The 23,744-nt window shown below is 29.2% G+C and overlaps 1 protein-coding gene across 1 annotated transcript; it reads left to right on the forward strand.

Annotated features, from left to right (window-relative positions):
- Positions 1–18,740: 18,740 nt before the first annotated feature.
- LOC139902930 (magnesium-protoporphyrin IX monomethyl ester [oxidative] cyclase, chloroplastic-like) lies at positions 18,741–22,539 on the forward strand. The gene is made up of 5 exons (XM_071885625.1): positions 18,741–19,237; positions 20,545–20,609; positions 20,697–21,024; positions 21,108–21,206; positions 22,154–22,539. Exons 1-5 carry the CDS (start codon positions 18,776–18,778, stop codon positions 22,415–22,417), a joined length of 1,218 nt encoding a protein of 405 aa, XP_071741726.1. The 5' UTR covers positions 18,741–18,775; the 3' UTR covers positions 22,418–22,539.
- The last annotated feature ends 1,205 nt before the right edge of the window (positions 22,540–23,744 follow it).

Raw genomic sequence — 23,744 nt, forward strand, 5'->3', positions numbered from 1 at the left:
GTATTACTTGCTACTTGCTAATATGCTTAATACTCATAAACTTGTCAACTTAATATGTTTGCCATGTGCTCATTAGTTAGAATTTAAGTAACTAACTTACTCCAATAGATTAAGTGTAAAATGGTTCACAATAGTTAATTGTCTATTTGGTCTAGTCTAAGTAACTAAGTATGATTGCTTGCTCAATAATAACTTAACCTTAATATCTCTACATACTTCTTGATTATCCTATAGAGACATTATTCAATTAATCCCTAACTAAACTCAAATAAAACATGACTTGAGATTAATTGGAACTAGGAAGTTAATGATATAGTGACTAGCCTTTAGAATTGAACCAAGAGCATTAAAGTGACTAACTAAGTCTTGACCAATCTGAAATTTCCCTAAATATCAATCAAGACACTTCTCCAAGAATGTTGGGTTTGCCACTTTTGGAATGATTAGTCACTTTCATGCAATAAGACCAAATCTCACACACTTAATGCATATAGTACTTGTATAGGATGTTTGGTTTCTTTTGCAGGTGCTAGAAGGAGTAAAGGTGCCAAAAAGTGGTGTTCAAATCTGAGTCAAACGTCTATACAATGGATACCAATTTTGGACTGGAGCACGCACGGTCGCACCACGGTCGACCGTGCTGGGAACCATGTGTCAACGGCTATTTTTTGAATCTCACTATAAAAGGCAAACATTTGAATTCATTTCAAGCTGCCCCTCTTGCACATTTAAAAGGCATATCTCCAGTGATCACAAGTGCATCAATTACTACTCAAATGTGATCAAGCAAGAGAAGATTCTATGATCTTATAGATATAGAATTAAGTTATTGTAAACTTACTAATCAAATTCATTTATCTTGTGAGTTTACTTAATGTAATGTATGTCCTAGTATTGTGTTAGGATCATCATTGCAGAGTGTATAAGTCTTGTAACTTCAATTAGTGGAAGCATAGGCTAGCTTAGTGATCTACTTCCTTGAAGGGACTTAGGAAGTTGATTAATCTTATTTGGAGATTAATACTTGTCCAAGGTGAAGACAAGTTGATCTAGGTTAGAGTTGATCTTTCGAAGGGATAGAAAGATTAGGTTTGTTGTCTACTAAAAAAGATTGAAGACTTGTAAATCGGATCTCCACCGGGTTTGGAGAAAAGTGCTTAGTGAAGCAACAAATCCCGATTTGTGTAATCGGGGAGTGGATTAAGGTGGATTAGTTAACATCCACCCGAACCACTATAAATCCTTGTGTCTATGTTCTTTACATTACTTCATTTATCATTTTGAACATATACACCACACACATCAAGTTTGAGTTGAATTGGTTGATCAAAGTAAAATCGAATTTGGTGATCAATCGAAAAATTGTTAAAAACGCATTAAGTAACTATTCACCCCCCTCTAGTTACTTACAATATATATATAGTATATATATTAAAAATGCCTAATTTGTTATATATGAATATTTATATAAAGATTGTTAATATAATATATTCATACTTATATGTAATACTACTTATAAGTATATTTTTATATACCTAATAATATAGTAAATAAAAGTTGTATTTGATTATAATGATAATATTAAGAATAACATTACTTATAATAATAATTATAATAAAAATAAAAATCATAGTAATAACAATAGTGGTATTAATAATAATACTTGTAACAATATTGATTTTACTATTAATTATAGTCATGATACTGATTTTAGTAATTACATAATCATAATACTCGTGATAATAATATTACTTATGTCAATATTAACAATTATATTATTTATTTAAAGATACTAATACTAATATATACGAAAACGATAATGATTTATATTACTTTCATAATAATAATAAGACAAAATTACTAAAATCATCCCTGTGTTTATTTATTTTTGTTCTTTTCATCCCTGTATTTTAAAAACTGCAATTTTCATCCTTAATATCGTAAATATGTCCCAATTTAGTCCCTAATAAAATTTTTCAGTCCCAATTTATTCCTAATCATTAACGGAGGTTAAATATTCCGTTAAATTTCGTCATCCCATATCCTATTTACGATATTAGGGACTTGAGCTTGCATCTTGAAAGTTCTGCAAGCTATATAATCGAGTTCAAGGAATACATAATACATTTGACCAACTAAGTCCATGAAAGTTGTGACGAGTTGCCCACTTACTCCGAAATTTCTAATGTCTACACCTCTACCTCCAATTATTATTTACAACAATTTTCGCAATCAGTTTCTTGTCAACAACTTTAAGTTAACTTGTAGCTGTGGCTAGTATCGGGACTGCATTTGTGACAACCCGGAAATTTCCAACCAAATTTAAACTTTAATCTTTATATGTTTCCGACACGATAAGTAATATTTGTTAAGTTAAATTGCAAGAATTTTAAACTACATTCATACATTCATTCAACCTCGACCATGTTCCAACGATTCACGAACCATTAAACGAATATGATTATATATGTATATGTGTATATATATTATAACTTGAAACGTAAACAAAATATTAGATTAAATACTTTATATGATTGTATCTGTTTCAAAATATTTATCAATGGAATTAGAAGATAAGATCAAATGATTGAATTATCAGATATATTGAATTATGATTACAAGTCTCTGTTGAAAGGCCCACGTTGATTTGAGAAATCTTTCCGTTTTAACAATATTCGGAAAATGGTAAAGTGATTTATAAATAAGAATAAATTGTCAATCATTGAGAACTAGATAAAGGATAGTGGAAGATTGAATCCCATAAAGACTCGATTGATCTATTTAGTTTCAAACGTACAAAAACGTTTTCAGTTTAAAAAGAACTTTATTATTAAAACGTATATAACTTTTAGAAATATCTAGAACCACTTTTGACAACTCATTACTTAACTAGTATGATAAAAATAACGATATTTATATTTTATTTTATTAAATATATATAACGATTTAAATTAATATTATATATATTTATACACGTATTATACGTACATAGTTTTATACTTTTACTATACTTAAACTTTACCTTTACTTTATTTTTACTTTACTTTAACTTTAATAATTCACTTTAATAATTCATACTTTAATAATTCACTTTAATAATTCATACTTTAATAATTCACTTTAATAATTCATACTTTAATAATTCACTTTAATAATTCATACTTTAATAATTCACTTTAATAATTCATAATTTAATAATTCACTTTAATAATTCAAAAATCTATTATAAATAGAATTCAATAGGTTTCATTATTTCATAGAAACTTGAAAATATTTTTCTCTAAACTCTCTCAATCGATTTACATATATATATTTACTCCGTATTATTTCAAGATATTATTAGTATACATAAAATATTACGACGGAGTGCTGTCCGAGTGATTTCGAAATTGTTTTTCGAGTAGGATAGGATTAAGGAAATTATGGGTTATAGCTATGGAGGTGATTGAGTATGGTTCATGGGTATGCTCGTGAGGTCAATATAGTGTTTATCATTTCCGTTGCGTCTACGTACCTTTCCTGCAATATTGAATCTCAATATTGATACGTGAGTACTCATAATTTAACTTTTACATACTAATAGTGTATCCCTGACTAGTGCTCGAGTATTTAGGATTATGCATGCTTGTACTTTTGATATTGCCCTTAGATAGGTTAGGTTGAATATTGAATTAGTTACACTTGCGGTTGAGATAAGGTATAAGATATGCATGTCCTTGGAAAGCTAGCGAAAAATTAAGGACTTTTCCTTTAGATATCGAATGGTTTCGATGAACGGATTAGAAGTTATAATCAATTGAATTTTCTATATTTTTATTAAAAATGATTATTATTATCGTCGTTTTTATCGTCGTTCTAGTTTTATCTTATTATTATCATTATTATTATCTTTATCAATAAAATGGATTTATCATTAAAAATTATTTTTTTTTATTATTACTATCATTATTATTGTTAAAGTTATAATTAGTATTATTATTATTATTATCCAATTATTATTATTATTATTATTATTATTATTATTATTATTATTATTATTATTATTATTATTATTATTATTATTATTATTATTATCATTATTATTATTATTAGTATTATTATTATTATTATCATTATTAATATATATATCATTATTTAAAAATGGATATTGTCATTGTTATTATTATTATTACTATATTATCATTAAGATAATTATTAGTATTATCGTTAAAAATGTTATAGTAACTATCATTATTAATATTAGTGTAATTAAAACAAATATTTGTAACACCTAATTATTTTGATTACTATTATTATCATTATTATGAACACGATATAAAAGACGATTAAAAGCTATTAAATGAAACGATTAGGAAATAATGAGTAAGAGTATCATGATGAAATTAAAATATTATAAGATATTGATTTAGATAAAATTATCGTTCTTATTATTTTTATCATTACTATTATTATTAAAAATATCGTTAGTATTAAAACTATCATTTTAACAAAAAATATCATTTTAATAGAAATGTCATTGTTACTATAAAATATCATTATTATTATTATTTTAAATAGAATTATTATTTTAAAGATAATATTAAAAATTATCGTAAATATTAAAGTTATCATAATTAGAATTATCGTTTTATCATAATGTCATCTTAGTAATTATAAATATTGATATTTTTATAATAATTATTATTATTACAAAATAATACAACTTTTACTTACTATCATTATAGATATTATTTTATCAAATAAATATGTGATACAAACATATTTTACTACGTGTAATAACTTACTTTAATAATACCTATCATATTATCTTTATGATATTAAATGAACCCTATAAATTTTATTACTTAATATATATAAAAGTATATTATATTATATAAATTTAATATAAAATTTTATTTATTAATAAATAAATTATATTATTTACTCTAATAAATCTTTTAAAAATATTTAAAAATATAAAACGACGATATTTAAACTATATATTAATCATGTATAGATTTTTGGAAATTATTTTGAGTCAAATTTACTTTTGTTGACTTTTGCATATTAGTCTCGAGCATTAGGATTGTGGTACACTATGACTTGGCCTAATTTGTTAGACAAATATTGACCAACACATAATTATATATAATTAATTTAGGTTCGTGAATCCGAGGCCAACCTTGCACTTGTTCAATGACGTTATATGTATTTTTACTACGAAATACAGTATGGTGAGTTTCATTTGCCTTTTTACCCTTTATATTTTTGGGACTGAGAATACATGCGCTTTTATAAATGTTTGACGAAATAGACACAAGTAACTGAAACTACATTCTATGGTTGAATTATCGAAATCGAATATGCCCCTTTTTATTAAAGTCTGGTAATCTAAGAATTAGGGAACAGACACCCTAATTGACGCGAATCCTAAAGATAGATCTATTGGGCCTAACAAACCCCATCCAAAGTACCAGATGCTTTAGTACTTCGAAATTTATATCATGTCCGAAGGAGGATCCCGGAATGATAGGGGATATCCTTATATGTATCTAGTTAATGTCGGTTACCAGGTGTTCACCATATGAATGATTATTTTTGTCTCTATGCATGGGACGTATATTTATGAGAACTAGAAATGAAATTCTTGTGGTCTATTAAAATGATGGAAATAAATGATTATGATAAACTAATGAACTCACCAATCTTTTGGTTGACACTTTAAAGCATGTTTATTCTCAGGTGTTAAAGAAATCTTCCGCTGTGCATTTGCTCATTTTAAAGATATTACTTGGAGTCTTTCATAGCATATTTCGAAGAACGTTGCATTCGAGTCATTGAGTTCATCAAAGATTATTATTAAATCAATTTATAGTTGGATAGTGGATATTATGAAATGGTATGCATGCCTGTCAATTTTCGATGTAAAGAAATTTTGTCTTTTAAAAACGAATGCAATGTTTGTAAAATGTATCATATAGAGGTCAAATACCTCGCAATGTAATCAACTATTGTGAATCGTTTATAATGTATATGAACGGTTCATTTCAGTTGGTATCAGAGCGGTGGTCTTAGCGAACCAGGTCTGCATTAGTGTGTCTAACTGATAGTCGTTAGGATGCATTAGTGAGTCTGGACTTCGACCGTGTCTGCATTTCAAAAGTTTTGCTCATCATTCTTGTCGGAAATTACCTGCTTATGATTCTTAGTCTAGACACATCTTATTGCATTGATTGCATGAATAGTGTATAGACAAAATTCATATCTTAGCGTATCTGCTAATTCATATCTTAGCGTATCTGTTACTGTAAACTTTGCCTGACATATTCCGTAAATTCCTCCGTAATCTACGAAACCTTTTGCTCTATATAATTAGAATACCACCCGATAGCCGGAAAATCATTTCATATCGAAAAATTCTTTATTCAATCGTACGAAATGGAATTCGTCATTAGTTCAAGTCCCTCGGATTCCGAAATGGAATCCCACTCAAGTTCCGAAAGCAGTGTGACCGGAATGGATCAACCAATTAGTCATCATCTATTCTGGATGAATTGGGGATGGGTTCATAGCCTCCTTAATCATTGGAGACAAGAAGAAGGTGATCCCTTCCATCCACCACATTGCCCTCTTGGCGAAGAACCTGAAGCACTTACCGGCGAACCTATCCAAAACACCATTTTCTCTCTTATTTCTAGAGTATCTCGTCACGATTACATACTACACCAAATTCTAGATTTTATTTATCCGCTCGTCCGAACCGACAATCACCCCGGTGTAATAGAAGAAGTCAACGAGCTTCGCGCTCGGGTAGTGGCTTTGGAGAATATGGTGCAAAGGTTTCAAACACCAGCAGCAGCACCAACAGCATAAACAGTACCCCCATCAGCAACACCAACAGTACCATCACTACCACCAACAACAACATCCATATCCCACACCGCAACATCACAATATGTATCTCAAACATCAACGTCATACGCCCTGTAAATATCCAGGAATATCAACAACAACAAACGATGAAGTATTAATTCATAAACTTCATTGAAGAGATATCTCTGCGGCAGTTATGTAATCTCGAAAATCGTAGAGATTATTTAATTCTGACCGTAAATCGGATGAGTGAACGGAGATGGTAGAGTAGAAACTTTGATCGAAAATGGTGTACGATTTACAAGCTAGAATTGTTTTACCAACAACATCAACAGGACCGTAGCATCATCAACACAGTCAGTGCCGTCAGTATCGTCAGAATCAACAGCACCTGTAACATCACAAACTCTGTCAGTTCAAGAATCATTGTGGACATCATTACGAATCAACAATAAATATATTGTATCAACGAGTTATGAAGTATTAACTCATTTCCAATCGAAAGATTTATATGTATAAATTTTTAAACCATAATAAATCTTCCCGTACTAAGCTATTATGTGTGAATCTTAACTACTCAGTTAATTCATATTACAAATATGCAATGATGTACGTCCTTCGTCCGCAACTTAACCATCGTTAATTACAATCTCTGTCTCAATTCAATAAAAAAAATCCAATTTATAATAAATCAAGTGTATTATTCGAATATATGTTTGATTTTACGCTTTCATCATCGATGTACTCGAAACTTTTCAAATAACATCATTCGTACCTTGCGAAGTTCACAAGAATTTCACGAAAACCAACAAATAACAAAGTAATGATTCATAATTTCAATATTATTGAAGAAATACTTATGAAATTTATAAAGTTTTAGGGATTACTCAATTCTAGTTCCAACCATAAAACAAATGAGTTTAATTTAATATTAACTCATTAAATCTATATTACATCTAAAGAAAATATACATATATATTTTCATAAAGACTGTAATAAACTTCTTTTGTACAAAATATTAATTGTGAAATTTTTTTTTAACGGGTAGGTAATACCCGAGAGATATATAAATTCACAATTAATATATTACATTTTTCGAAACTGATTCAGCAATCATCAACTATACTCCCTACTTTCACAACAATATCCATTCTTTCATATAAATCAAAACAACCATACTCATTCAAAATTTAATTACATATTCTGATTTTGAAATCTCAAAATTCAACTTGAGATATGACCAAAATCATCACTCTTAGATCCTTACATCTTTCACAAGCTATATTTTGACTTCAAAACTGTGTTAGAACATCAAATGTATGTTAACGATTACAATCTGTGTTCAAACCCTTCGAAATTTCTGAAGACACTTCAACTAAGGAACAATCGAGATGATGATCCAACCACATGTTACCCACAGTTATACACCTGAAAAACTCTCAAAACCCAAGTCATAGTTCGACACGTATCCGTGTTAGACCCTTTGGCATTTACTAGCTAAAATAACTTTTCAATTCCGTTTCAAAATAGACAGTTTTGTCACAGCTCCAGCAAGTCATCTTCGACTTCTCAATCAAAAAAGTCTTATTATAACCTCGATAGATACGTTGCCCTTTCGCCAACGTTACCGGGGAATCGTTTATATTCACCACATTAGCAATAAACTTACCAACAACTTCATTGATCTTTGACTTTCCAAAAAAAAAAAAAAAAAATCATTATAATTATCAAAACCCTATCATATACTCATTCGTACCTTATAACAAGAATTGCCATACCAATTATTGAGAATCAGCAATCAGTATTTTGAAACCTCGCAGCATGTCTACATCAACAATTACATAGACACACAACGTCTACCTCCAAGACTTACATTCTTTGAATGAGAAATTTCTGAAAAACACCCTAAACTGCGAACCAGTTCTCGAAATTTTGAAAAATGCTGATGAAGCAGCAAAAACTGTAAACGACCTTAACAGTAAAAAGTTGGATGATAAAGGATAGTATATTGGCAAAGCTCAGAAAAAGAGAAGCTTTGGAACTGGAAAACGGATTGAGCAAAGTATGAATGAGGCTGTGGACAAATCACAAAGGCTGAACCTGCCTTCAAAGAATCCAAATGATTCAGTACTTGCTGAAGTCATTAACGAATACCTTGCTCCTGACTCTAAACCCTTGCGGACAATATCCTTCATCATCCTCTGATATTAGACATTCTAAGATATCATCGTATCTTTCATTATAAATATCATCCATACTTCTGAATATATTTTTATAATTATTCTTATCTGAAATCATTTACCTCTTCGCGCTATCTGTATTATATCATAAAAGAAACTATTTTAGTTTCTAAATTCTGAAACATTCGAGTTTAAAATAGGAATATTCTTGAAGAAGTGTTGGGAGCTGAAGCATGAGTTAGTATAATATAATGACACTTGATCAACGTGATTATATTACAATAATTCATGCTGAGTTTCTAAATGAAACATGATGATTCACAGATCATAACGTCATCATGTGCTATGTTACACGACTCTTGTATTCTCTTTGATCTCTAAATATCAAGAAAATATTTCTTGATGATTCGGCCTTTTTCGAGGTATTCTGGTAATTTGACAAGTCAAGATCGTGTCATTACAATTTCCTTCCTAGAACATTAACAATGTTCATTCCGAAATTTATATCTGCGAATTCTGGACCATTACAAGCGGTGCTTAATCGCAAGAAGAAGAAACGGAAGGACAAAGCTTCGAACTAGAAATGGGAGTATAAATCATAGCAAATAGAAGAGAGCATTAACTGTGGATGACAATGATTATAGAAGAAGCAAGGACTTTGAAATATAAGGGAAGATATAAAACCCAACAACAACCCAGAAATCACAAACCGTATATATCAATGCATATAGCAATATAAAGACACGGGAGAACTAAAAACACTATAAAACCAAGAGTATAGTAGAAGTAAATAGATTCTTCCGGCGGTAGATGAAAAAGAAGAATGACCGATATGAAAGTTAGAAGTATATCGAGAATCAGAACTGGATGGAGCATATTGATGAATACTTTAAAATATGAGTTGAGGGAGAAAGAATAGAAGGTGATGAAACATGACTAGGAACTTAGAAATCAACAGATTTAACTCACACAATGGCGGAATAAGTGAATCAAACCCTCTAGTGAATAGGTTAAGTTTTTTTTGATTAATTTAGTCAAACCACAACTAAATCAAGTGTGATTAGATCAACACCTAGAGCTATTATTCACCACCTGGGTGATTTGGACTGAGAGAGAATCGGAGGAGCTCACTAGATCTAAGTGTGTGTAACAAATGAGAGGCTTAACCTAAAATGAAGAACATAAGACTTTATATACCCTGCTGTTGACTCACCTATACGATTCATTCATCACACGTACGAGTTGGCTTCATCAGTCGTAAGGGTGATCACTCACTCGTGTCTTCTCATTTAGGTTGTAATTGTGACTTAGCTCAGCATCAACCGTGCGTATGAGCCTGTCAGCTGTACTAGTGAGGCTTCACTCGTACGTCTGACTAAGTCTAACATAGTTAAACATTTAAATCTCGTTCCTGCAGTTCCTGTAACCACATACAAACACGGATAGGATAATAACGAGCAATCATGGTGGCCTGTAAACTGTTGTACCTGCAATGGACGCGGGTAGATGTCTAGGAACTGCATAAAATGCATCAACAGAAGGTGTGAGTTGTAAGGAAACGAAGGAGGTGAATTTATAAGAAAATCTCCTACAGAACAATTAAAATGGACGATCGCATTTAAAGCGGATCCTAATTCCCTTGATTACCGGAGAGTCAAATCTTATTAAGAAGATTTTCTTCAAATCCCTTGAAATCTGGGAATCAATCATATCTACGTCAAATGATAAGATGAATCTATACTTACTCATTTCACTCTTCTATGTTAGCTTCATTCGTACTCTTCATATAAATGGATTGTTTATCCAAATTATTCGCTGATGATAAAACTCTAATTTTCAGCCCGTATGCATCATGAAAACATACTTATTATCATTCACGACCTTTCCACTCAAATTTCGGGACGAAATTTCTTTAACGGGTAGGTACTGTGACAACCCGGAAATTTCCAACCAAATTTAAACTTTAATCTTTATATGTTTCCGACACGATAAGCAATATTTGTTAAGTTAAATTGCAAGAATTTTAAACTACGTTCATACATTCATTCAACCTCGACCATGTTCCAACGATTCACGAACCATTAAACGAATATGATTATATATGTATATGTGTATATATATTATAACTTGAAACGTAAACAAAATATTAGATTAAATACTTTATATGATTGTATCTGTTTCAAAATATTTATCAATGGAATTAGAAGATAAGATCAAATGATTGAATTATCAGATATATTGAATTATGATTACAAGTCTCTGTTGAAAGGCCCACGTTGATTTGAGAAATCTTTCCGTTTTAACAATATTCGAAAAATGGTAAAGTGATTTATAAATAAGAATAAATTGTCAATCATTGAGAACTAGACAAAGGATAGTGGAAGATTGAATCTCATAAAGACTCGATTGATCTATTTAGTTTCAAACGTACAAAAACGTTTTCAGTTTAAAAAGAACTTTATTATTAAAACGTATATAACTTTTATAAATATCTAGAACCACTTTTGACAACTCATTACTTAACTAGTATGATAAAAATAACGATATTTATATTTTATTTTATTAAATATATATAACGATTTAAATTAATATTATATATATTTATACGCGTATTATACGTACATAGTTTTATACTTTTACTATACTTAAACTTTACCTTTACTTTATTTTTACTTTACTTTAACTTTAATAATTCACTTTAATAATTCATACTTTAATAATTCACTTTAATAATTCATACTTTAATAATTCACTTTAATAATTCATACTTTAATAATTCACTTTAATAATTCATACTTTAATAATTCACTTTAATAATTCATAATTTAATAATTCACTTTAATAATTCAAAAATCTATTATAAATAGAATTCAATATGTTTCATTATTTCATAGAAACTTGAATCTCAATATTGATACGTGAGTACTCATAATTTAACTTTTACATACTAATAGTGTATCCCTGACTAGTGCTCGAGTATTTAGGATTATGCATGCTTGTACTTTTGATATTGCCCTTAGACAGGTTAGGTTGAATATTGAATTAGTTACACTTGCGGTTGAGATAAGGTATAAGATATGCATGTCCTTGGAAAGCTAGCGAAAAATTAAGGACTTTTCCTTTAGATATCGAATGGTTTCGATGAACGGATTAGAAGTTATAATCAATTGAATTTTCTATATTTTTATTAAAAATGATTATTATTATCGTCGTTTTTATCGTCGTTCTAGTTTTATCTTATTATTATCATTATTATTATCTTTATCAATAAAATGGATTTATCATTAAAAAAATTTTTTTTTTTATTATTACTATCATTATTATTGTTAAAGTTATAATTAGTATTATTATTATTATTATCCAATTATTATTATTATTATTATTATTATTATTATTATTATTATTATTATTATTATTATTAGTATTATTATTATTATTATCATTATTAATATATATATCATTATTTAAAAATGGATATTGTCATTGTTATTATTATTATTACTATATTATCATTAAGATAATTATTAGTATTATCGTTAAAAATGTTATAGTAACTATCATTATTAATATTAGTGTAATTAAAACAAATATTTGTAACACCTAATTATTTTGATTACTATTATTATCATTATTATGAACACGATATAAAAGACGATTAAAAGCTATTAAACGAAACGATTAGGAAATAATGAGTAAGAGTATCATGATGAAATTAAAATATTATAAGATATTGATTTAGATAAAATTATCGTTCTTATTATTTTTATCATTACTATTATTATTAAAAATATCGTTAGTATTAAAACTATCATTTTAACAAAAAATATCATTTTAATAGAAATGTCATTGTTACTATAAAATATCATTATTATTATTATTTTAAATAGAATTATTATTTTAAAGATAATATTAAAAATTATCGTAAATATTAAAGTTATCATAATTAGAATTATCGTTTTATCATAATGTCATCTTAGTAATTATAAATATTGATATTTTTATAATAATTATTATTATTACAAAATAATACAACTTTTACTTACTATCATTATAGATATTATTTTATCAAATAAATATGTGATACAAACATATTTTACTACGTGTAATAACTTACTTTAATAATACCTATCATATTATCTTTATGATATTAAATGAACCCTATAAATTTTATTACTTAATATATATAAAAGTATATTATATTATATAAATTTAATATAAAATTTTATTTATTAATAAATAAATTATATTATTTACTCTAATAAATCTTTTAAAAATATTTAAAAATATAAAACGACGATATTTAAACTATATATTAATCATGTATAGATTTTTGGAAATTATTTTGAGTCAAATTTACTTTTGTTGACTTTTGCATATTAGTCTCGAGCATTAGGATTGTGGTACACTATGACTTGGCCTAATTTGTTAGACAAATATTGACCAACACATAATTATATATAATTAATTTAGGTTCGTGAATCCGAGGCCAACCTTGCACTTGTTCAATGACGTTATATGTATTTTTACTACGAAATACAGTATGGTGAGTTTCATTTGCCTTTTTACCCTTTATATTTTTGGGACTGAGAATACATGCGCTTTTATAAATGTTTGACGAAATAGACACAAGTAACTGAAACTACATTCTATGGTTGAATTATCGAAATCGAATATGCCCCTTTTTATTAAAGTCTGGTAATCTAAGAATTAGGGAACAGACACCCTAATTGACGCGAATCCTAAAGATAGATCTATTGGGCCTAACAAACCCCATCCAAAGTACCGGATGCTTTAGTACTTCGAAATTTATATCATGTCCGAAGGAGGATCCCGGAATGATAGGGGATATCCTTATATGTATCTAGTTAATGTCGGTTACCAGGTGTTCACCATATGAATGATTATTTTTGTCTCTATGCATGGGACGTATATTTATGAGAACTGGAAATGAAATTCTTGTGGTCTATTAAAATGATGGAAATAAATGATTATGATAAACTAATGAACTCACCAACCTTTTGGTTGACACTTTAAAGCATGTTTATTCTCAGGTGTTAAAGAAATCTTCCGCTGTGCATTTGCTCATTTTAAAGATATTACTTGGAGTCTTTCATAGCATATTTCGAAGAACGTTGCATTCGAGTCATTGAGTTCATCAAAGATTATTATTAAATCAATTTATAGTTGGATAGTGGATATTATGAAATGGTATGCATGCCTGTCAATTTTCGATGTAAAGAAATTTTGTCTTTTAAAAACGAATGCAATGTTTGTAAAATGTATCATATAGAGGTCAAATACCTCGCAATGTAATCAACTATTGTGAATCGTTTATAATGTATATGAACGGGTCATTTCAGCATTGACCGACAATTTGACTTGATCATACGAGAAAAACTGGGAGACACAGTATATTCAAACAAATATGAGGTAAATGTCAAATAAATATTAAAATATAGTAAGTAAAAAGTCCCATGAATTTATAAAACACTTAACAAGCGATGTAAAAGATAAAATAATGTATACCCAATTGTTCACATTTGCCAGCATCTCCTTGTCACCTTTACAATTTTGAATGTTTGCAATGGGGAACATTAAATAATATATAATATAGGTTTTTATAAAGATAGCGAAATTATTTCAAATTCTTGATTGCATTAAATTGCATCTTTCTGACCCAATAAAAAACCAATACAGATGTACATAGTATATTTATACGTTGAGAAGCTAAGCTCCATTTCTTCTTTAGTAGGACATGAGTTCAGTAACATTAACAACTAAGTGTAATGTAATACTCCGTATATTAATTAGTAAAGAAAAAGTAATAAAGACATAAATAATAGGACTTACAGAACTGATATATCTCTTGTGAACAAACTACGCAGGCATTTTTGTTAAAACAATATATATATATGCTAACTCGTCCATGTGTTGCTAGAAACATAAACTCTCGAAGGTTTTGAACTGCCAGACATAATGAGAGAAAGAAAGAATTGATTTTTGTAATTTAATTAGTTAAAGATTACGTGGATAGTCCCTATGAATAGTTTTAACGGACTCAGTTAACCTTCGTTAAGGTGAGGGATGAAATTGGGACTTTAAAATACTTTTAAGGATGGAAAATGATGAAAATAAAATACAGGGATGAATCAGGCAAAAATTGAAAAACACAGGGACGAAATGGGCAATTTTGTCTAATAATAATAATAATAAACATGTTCATGATAATAATATTAAAGTTTTAAGTTCAATAGTAATATCATAATTAATACTTATAATAATAATAATAGATATAATACTTATAATTATGATTATGATAATAATAATAATAGCAATTATAATACTTGTAAAAATAACAATAACTAATAATAGTAATAATAACAACAACAACAATAATAATAATATAATAATAATAATAATAACAATAATAATAATAATAATAATAATAATAATAATAATAATAATAATAATAATAATAATAATAATAATAATAATAATAATAATAATAGAATTAATAATGAAACTACCTTAGAGACCCCTTTTAAAAAAAATGCCCCAAGTTGGGCTCGAACCCGAGACCTCCCGCTCACACATAAACACCCATGACCATCTGAACCCGTCTACTTTTCTGTTTTATTTCCAGACCTAAATCAACTTAAACCATTTTTCTGTTTCTACTCTCTTCTCCTTCTTCTTCACCATACAATTCGACCAGAGATCAATCCTAACTCTAATTAAAGTTTGATTTATCCTTGAAACATAAATAGAAATGACGTATTTATAATTAACAGACACAATTAAAAGAAAAAAATAAACAGATTGCAGAAGCCGTGACTGCAACTGTCGCGAAAAAAAAAATTTGGAACTCAAATCTTGATTTTAAATTCTAGATGTTTTCAGCTCACGATTCCTACACGAAATATGTTTTAAAACTCTCCTAGAATCTATTTCAATCCTCAATTTCACTTAATTCCTAACAGGAAGTTTGAATTTAATTGAAGAACAATGGTTGACTTTTTAAAATCAAAACTTTGACTTCGAAATTCTCAATCAATAAAAGAATTGGAATATAATATTTTACAGACAGGTTAAATGAAGAATTCCTAACAAGACTGCATTAACAGATTTTTGATTTCAATTCGTTTTCTTGCTTTTGAATATTTGAACCAAGAACAGGGTACTTTTTTCTTGTTTCTTTCTTCTGTTTAAAAAAAATATGAATGGCGATTGTAAATTGATAATAGATGAGAGTTAGATGATTCCATAGCCAATTGAATTGAATGACTTAAATAAAAAAATCATGAGTGTCGACTTTAAACTCTCAGACAAGAATAGGAAGAATATAAAAAAATATAAAAAAATATAAAGCTAGATTAAGATTGCTAACAGATTTTGTTTGTTTCCTGTGATTAAAATCTGATTTGTACTAAATGAATCAATTAGCTACAGATGGAAAATGATGTGGAACGGATTTGGTTTATTAAAGATCAGTACGTACGATATTCATATAGCTAATATTAATAATTAATAATTAATGATTATAATTATATTAATAATAATAATCTAAATAAAATTAATACTGATTTCCTAAAATATATTAGTACATAACTGCGTATATATTATATATATCTGTATATATCTATCTGTATATATGTATATCTATTATATTTATATATTTATTTTTTATAGATTATAATTAATATTATTAATAAATAAATATAACTATAATAATAATACTCTTAATGTTATAAATAATAATAATAATAACATTTTATAATAATATAATAATAATATTATAGATGATAATAATATCCACAATAATATTTCTAATAATAATAATATTAATTATAATGTTACTAATATTATTATTAATTATATTATTAGTAATAATAACATTAGTGATAATAACAATTTATTTATCACACTTCATAATAATATCCCCACTACTGATTTTAATATTAATAGTAATTTTTATAGTTATGAGAGCAATAATATTGATATAACATCTTTATTTTAACTTGTAATTTTTAATATATTAATATTACATATTGTTTATGTAATTTCATAATTTATATAATGTAATAACTTATATTGAGTAGTAATTTCTTATATATATATTTATATATATATATATATATATATATATATATAAATATATATATATATATATATATATATATATATATATATATATATATATACATCACAATATACAAATAATAAGTATTGCTAGATATCACATATATACATATAGATTTATAATAATATCATGTATATATTTATATATAAATACTTAATTGTTTATTATTTTATATGTTTAATTCCCATTGATTAAAGTTTATTTTATTAGCTCAAAATATCATATATACACTTTTATCTTTATATATATTTATTTACATACTTACTTACACACAATGGTTCGTGAATCGTCGAGAATAGTCACGGGTTAAATGATTTCATATAAACAGTTCAAGATTTTTAGACTCAACCTTATAGACTTTGCATATCGTATCGAAATCATATAAAGATTAAGTTTAAATTTGGTCGAAAATTTCCGGGTCGTCACATTAATTGTTACTTGATGTATGCTTTCGGAACTATTTATGTTGTTTAGACTCATGAAAGCTCCACTCTTTTTGTGTTGGCGAACTCGCGAAAGCTCGAACTGGATTAGAGTACGATTAAAGAAATAAATAATACATATTTTTTTCTTTGTTGCATGAAGATATACTAATACTTGTTGATTTCGTTGCATATTGTTTCGACTTTCTCATTTTCCGTCACACCATCGTGACTTGCATTCTTTCAAACTTTTCATAACGTTGTCATGAGTTGTTTTGCTTAAGGATTAAACAGTACTTTAACGATAACTATGTTCTTCAACACGTCAATATATTTTATCAACTATACTCGTTGTCTATAAATATCTAATAAATATCACATACGCATGTCATTTTATAAAAAATTATCTACACATAAATAAATAAAAATAAAAAGAAAACAAAAAATACTACTATCAAATACGGATTAGTATATAGTACTCCCTCCATCTCATTCTGATAGTCGAGTATTTCTTTTTGAACTGTATTAAATTAAAATTAATAGTACACTTTTTAAATACTGATAGTCCAATATTTCTTTTTAGTTGTATTAAATTAATAGTCCAATTTATAAATACATAGATAAAAATAATAAAATAAAGTTCATTTACGCATTGAATTAACTTTTACATATAAAATAAAAAGATAGGTAAAAAGTATAATGTAAAATTATAAAGTAAAAAAGTATATTATAATGATAGGATTTTTCGTATTTTTTATTTGTACACTATTAATATAAAATCGAAGGAGTAACATTCAGTTGTAAATCTCTGGTTCAGAAAACAAGCTTAAAAACCATTATGTTGCCAGGAATGAATATGGTCACAAAAATTTCTAAACCACAAATCTTAAATTATTAATTCTATATTTTTTCTAATTAAAGAGAAAAGAAAAAAACCCACAGTTTTCAAGTTTTCATTCCACAGAATAGTTTCCACCCAAGTAAACACCAATAAAATCATCTCAATCCTCGTCCCTGCCACGTGTCAATTTCCCATTCATTCTTCAAGATTTCATTAGATGACATTATAGATTACAAAAATTATCACTCCACTCACTTTCTCAAATTTCCCAAATTGTTTTTTAGTACATATATACAAACCCAAAAACATCATCAACAAATCAAACCCACAACCCAAAAAAATGGCAACCGAAATGGGACTCCTCAAACCCACTTCTAAAATCAGTTACTTCAACACAACAACAACAGCAAGAACAATCTTGCCACGTGGCGCTTCCGTTATTCGTATGGCGTCGTCATCAGCAACCGCTAATTCTAGCGTAAAAGGAAGTGGGAACAACAAAAAAGGAATTAAGGAAACATTGTTGGCACCTCGTTTTTACACGACTGATTTTGATGAAATGGAACAGTTGTTTAATACTGAAATGAATAAGAATCTGAATGAAGCTGAATTTGAAGCTCTGTTGCAGGAATTCAAGACTGATTATAATCAGACACATTTTGTTAGGAATAAAGAATTTAAAGAAGCTGCTGATGAAATGCAGGGCCCACTTAGGCAGATTTTTGTTGAGTTTTTGGAGAGGTCTTGTACTGCTGAGTTTTCTGGATTTTTGCTGTATAAGGAGCTTGGGAGAAGACTTAAGGTATTTTTACTTTTACTTTTACTTTGACTTTGACTTTTTGTAGTCAAATTTCTAATTCTTAAGTTTGAAATTGTTGAATTTGGTTTTTTGTTTTTGAATATTTGATGCTTAATATTGAAGTGTGGAACAGAGGCTATGGATTATTGAAAGTAGGAGTTGGAAATAGAGTTAATATTGATATTAATTATGTTTTGGACATCATTAAGTTGACTTTATATTTATAGGGTCAATTACTGTACTTTGACTTTTTATAGTCAAATTGTTGAATTTTGGTTATTTGTTTTGGAATATTTGATGCTAAGTATTGAAGTGTAAAATAAAGGTTATGGATTATTAAAGTAGGGGTTGGAAATAGAGTTAATATTGATATGAAATATGTTTCTGGATATCATTAAGTTGACTATAGGTTTACAGGGTCAAATAACTTACTTTTTTGCAAAGCTGAAACAGGGTCAAATACTTAAATTTGACATTTTGTAGTAAAATTCCTCATTTACATAACTTTGGAGACTGTTGAATTGTTTAGTGTATTTGTGAAATACTTGGCCTAGCATAATCAAGGGGACTCATCTTGATGTTGTGAGTTCGAGTCCGGTCGTGAACAAAAAGGGTGTGTGTGGATGTTGTGGTAAATAAAGTTTATATGTCCTTAAGTGTGCCTAAAGATGAATGGAGTAGGCATGCTTATTTTAGTCTAGTTAGCATTACTCTTATTCAATTGATTAAGACATTGATTAAATATTTGGTGTTTGAGTAGTGAAACGTTGGTTGTAGTTACCTGATTATAAACACGTAAACGGTTAAGATTTTCCTTGGTTCACGCTACCCGAGGAAGGTGAGTATTTTTTACTCCGATGCGGGTGGCGTAACCGGGTATCCCGTGTCCATTTCTGTCCCTTTACTCTTACTACCATAAAATATAGTGCTAGTGAGTTATGTGATTATAATTAATCGGGTTATTTACACGCAAAACAAGTTGTTGGTATATTATATTTGGTAGGTGCTCCAATGATACTAGTTATCAAATGGATAACTTTAGTCCATTGTTTAGGCTTATTTTATTTGTTATTTGTTTAATAATCATAAATTCTTTACCCAAAACTTTGATAAATGACTAGTTATTACTTTTGCACCTAGTTTCATCATAATTGATTATCTGATCTTTTAATCAAATATATATCCCAACTACATTAAAAATTTGCACATTCAAACACTTCCTTAATACATGAGAGTTATCCTTTGTATATGAATATATTCACATCTGATATGGTTCTAAAACTAACAAACAAGTCATTTTCTATACGCAGAAAACGAACCCAGTGGTTGCAGAGATCTTCTCCCTCATGTCCAGGGATGAAGCACGTCATGCCGGGTACGTAAATAAAAATAATCGATATAAAATTAGGTAACAACGTAAAAAAGATTTGACATTTAACCTTACAATGTATAACTTTACCAGGTTTTTAAACAAGGGACTGTCAGATTTCAACTTGGCTTTGGATTTGGGATTCTTGACTAAAGCAAGAAAATACACCTTTTTCAAGCCAAAGTTCATATTTTACGCAACGTATCTATCCGAAAAGATCGGTTACTGGAGATACATAACCATCTACAGGCACCTAAAAGCGAACCCCGAATACCAATGTTACCCCATTTTCAAGTACTTTGAGAACTGGTGCCAAGATGAAAACAGACACGGTGACTTTTTTTCGGCTCTCATGAAGGCGCAGCCACAGTTTCTTAACGATTGGAAGGCTAAACTTTGGTCCCGATTCTTCTGCTTATCGGTAACCCTCTTCTTTATAACGTTTCACTGTTTTTTGTCTACCCCGAAAAAGAATTTTGTATTGATTTTGCGTTTGGGTTGCAGGTATATGTTACCATGTATCTTAACGATACCCAAAGAACAGCTTTTTATGAAGGCATTGGGCTGAACACTAAGGAGTTTGACATGCACGTCATCATTGAGGTTCGTTTTAACTACTAGGGATGACACCTGCGAGTGACGGGCACAAATCATTTATACCCGAGACTCGGCAGACGGCAGTCAAGATTTTATTTTGCCGTCGGGCCCCTTCTACCCATCAACGGGTAAATTTTTTAGCCCGTGCCCGCGACACTTAGGCAAACCCGTGGGTTTAATAAAATATACATACTAACTAAGTCGTGCCTACGGAAACCCACGATTCGTGGGTAAACCTTCACATAATTATAAACTTACACTGAAAATGAATAATAATTAAATATATTTATACGGGTTAACACCTATACCCGCGAGTTTCTTAAACGAGTATCGCGAGCTATCAACGGGTCAAAACTTTGCCCATCCCGTACCCGCGGGTATTTTCTTTTTAAATTACCCGCCCATCACGGGTACAGACAGTGTTGTAAATGACGTCCGTTGCGACGCTCGTTGCGGCGTTTTGGTGACTAGCCCGTCTCGACCCCGTCCCGTCGACTAATAAATCGGTCAACGGTCAAATGCGCGAAAGGTCGGGTCAACGCAGGTCAAAAGTCAAAATATTGTTAAGATCGGTCAAAATTCGGTCAAATCAATCAAAATTGATGTACTTTAGTGTTATGTTTTTGTATTATATCAATGATAATAGCGATTATAGGTACAAACTGGTCGATTTTTGTCTTTAAAATATGTGTATATATATTCAAGTATATAAAAGTCAACGCCAGTCAACGACCGTCTCAATCCCCATCTCGACCACGTCTCGACATTTTAAGGCGATCACGTCTCGCGTCTTTTTCAACCTTGGGTACAAATACCTGCGCGTCGCGGGTTTTATCCGCCCATTTCCATCCCTAGTTTTACTGCATTTGTATGAAGACAGGTCATTTTTGGGTTATATACTATTTGGTAACGGGTCAGAGAAGTTAATTTTTGGGTTGTCATTGCAATTGCAGACGAATCGCACAACAGCTAGGATATTTCCGGCCGTACTGGATGTAGAGAATCCCGAGTTCAAGAGGAAACTGGACCGAATGGCTGACATCAACTCGAAGATAATAGCAATTGGGGAATCTGATGACATCCCATTGGTGAAGAATTTGAAGAAAATTCCGCATATTGCTGGTTTGGTTTCTGAATTGTTGGCTGCGTACCTAATGAAACCGATTGAATCTGGATCTGTTGACATTGCAGAGTTGGATCCTCAACTTGTTTACTAGATCATAATCTGTTTTTGTAGAGAGATCAATCCAAGTCATGTCGGTTTTTGCATGTTTTGGTTCAACATTATTGCTGTGTAAAAAAGAAACATGATATATGATGATGAACTCAATTAATTACAGTTATTTGAAACGCCCTCCAAGATTCAATCATATACATGTTAGTCCTGAACTAGGATAAACTTTTTCAGTTTCAGGTTTTTTTTTTTTTTTTTTTTTTTTTTTTTTTTTTTTTTTTTTTTTTTTAATTCACATGTAATCTACATTTTTCGTTTTTGGCAAAAAAAGGAGGAATATATTGAATATGAATATGTTATAATTCAGTAGGCTTATAACTACCTTTAATGGCCTATGCTTAGCAATAAGACTTCTTTTTATATAAGATTTGAATGGAGAGTAAAGAATAAGACTTGTATATAATGTAAGAATGGGTGCATCATATGCTTACAATTGTATACATATTTATACTACAAGAATCACTATACAAAAACTATTCATGTTCATTTTTTCAAATGAGGAACAGTATAAAAGATATGGGGTAATAATATTGGTCATTCACTTAGATTTCATATCTTGTATAGTCAATGATATCATAACACTCCCCCTTGAATGACAATTTTATTAGAGAACAACTAGTACTGCCTCGTTAAAAACCTTGCTAAAGAAAACCCAGTGGGAAAAAACTTTAGCTAAGGGAAAAAGAGTGCAGCATATAGTTGACTCCCCCTGAAGTGGACATCGCTGAGCTATTACATCTTTTGAACATACCTCATGCCAATATTTTGAACGTGTTTTCTGAAAGTAGCAGTTGGGAGTGATTTGGTGAAAAGGTCGGCAGAGTTGTTACTGGATTGAACATATTTCATTTCAATCTGGTTGTCTTTAATGAGATTTTGAGTATATGAGAAAAATCTTGGAGGTATGTGTTTTGTTCGGTCACTTTTGATATATCCTTCTTTCATCTGTGCTATGCAAGCTGCATTATCTTCATAGATAGTTGTTGGACATTTATCGCGTTCTATTCCACAAGAATCAATAATGAGTTGTGTCATTGATCTCAACCAAAAACATTCCCGAGTAGCTTCATGTAATGCAATCACTTCGGCATGATTTGATGATGTTGCAACAAGTGTTTGTTTTTTAGAACGCCATGATATTGCAGTACCTCCATTTAAGAATACATATCCAGTTTGAGATTTAGCTTTATGTAGATCAAATAAATAACAAGCATCTGCATAACCAACCAAATCTTGTTTTGATTCGTTTGAATAAAATAATCCTAAATCAGTAGTTCCTCGAAGGTATCAAAATATGTGTTTGATCCCAT

Source organism: Rutidosis leptorrhynchoides, chromosome 3 (genome assembly GCF_046630445.1).
Source record: "Rutidosis leptorrhynchoides isolate AG116_Rl617_1_P2 chromosome 3, CSIRO_AGI_Rlap_v1, whole genome shotgun sequence".
Taxonomy (NCBI): domain Eukaryota; kingdom Viridiplantae; phylum Streptophyta; class Magnoliopsida; order Asterales; family Asteraceae; genus Rutidosis; species Rutidosis leptorrhynchoides.

Excerpts from the sequence above, each read along its gene's own strand:
- LOC139902930 (XM_071885625.1), top strand. The coding sequence starts at position 18,776 with ATGGCAACCGAAATGGGACTCCTCAAACCCACTTCTAAAATCAGTTAC. Across the intron at positions 19,238-20,544 it reads AGCTTGGGAGAAGACTTAAG|AAAACGAACCCAGTGGTTGC; the intron begins GTATTTTTACTT and ends TTCTATACGCAG. Across the intron at positions 21,207-22,153 it reads ACATGCACGTCATCATTGAG|ACGAATCGCACAACAGCTAG; the intron begins GTTCGTTTTAAC and ends TTGCAATTGCAG.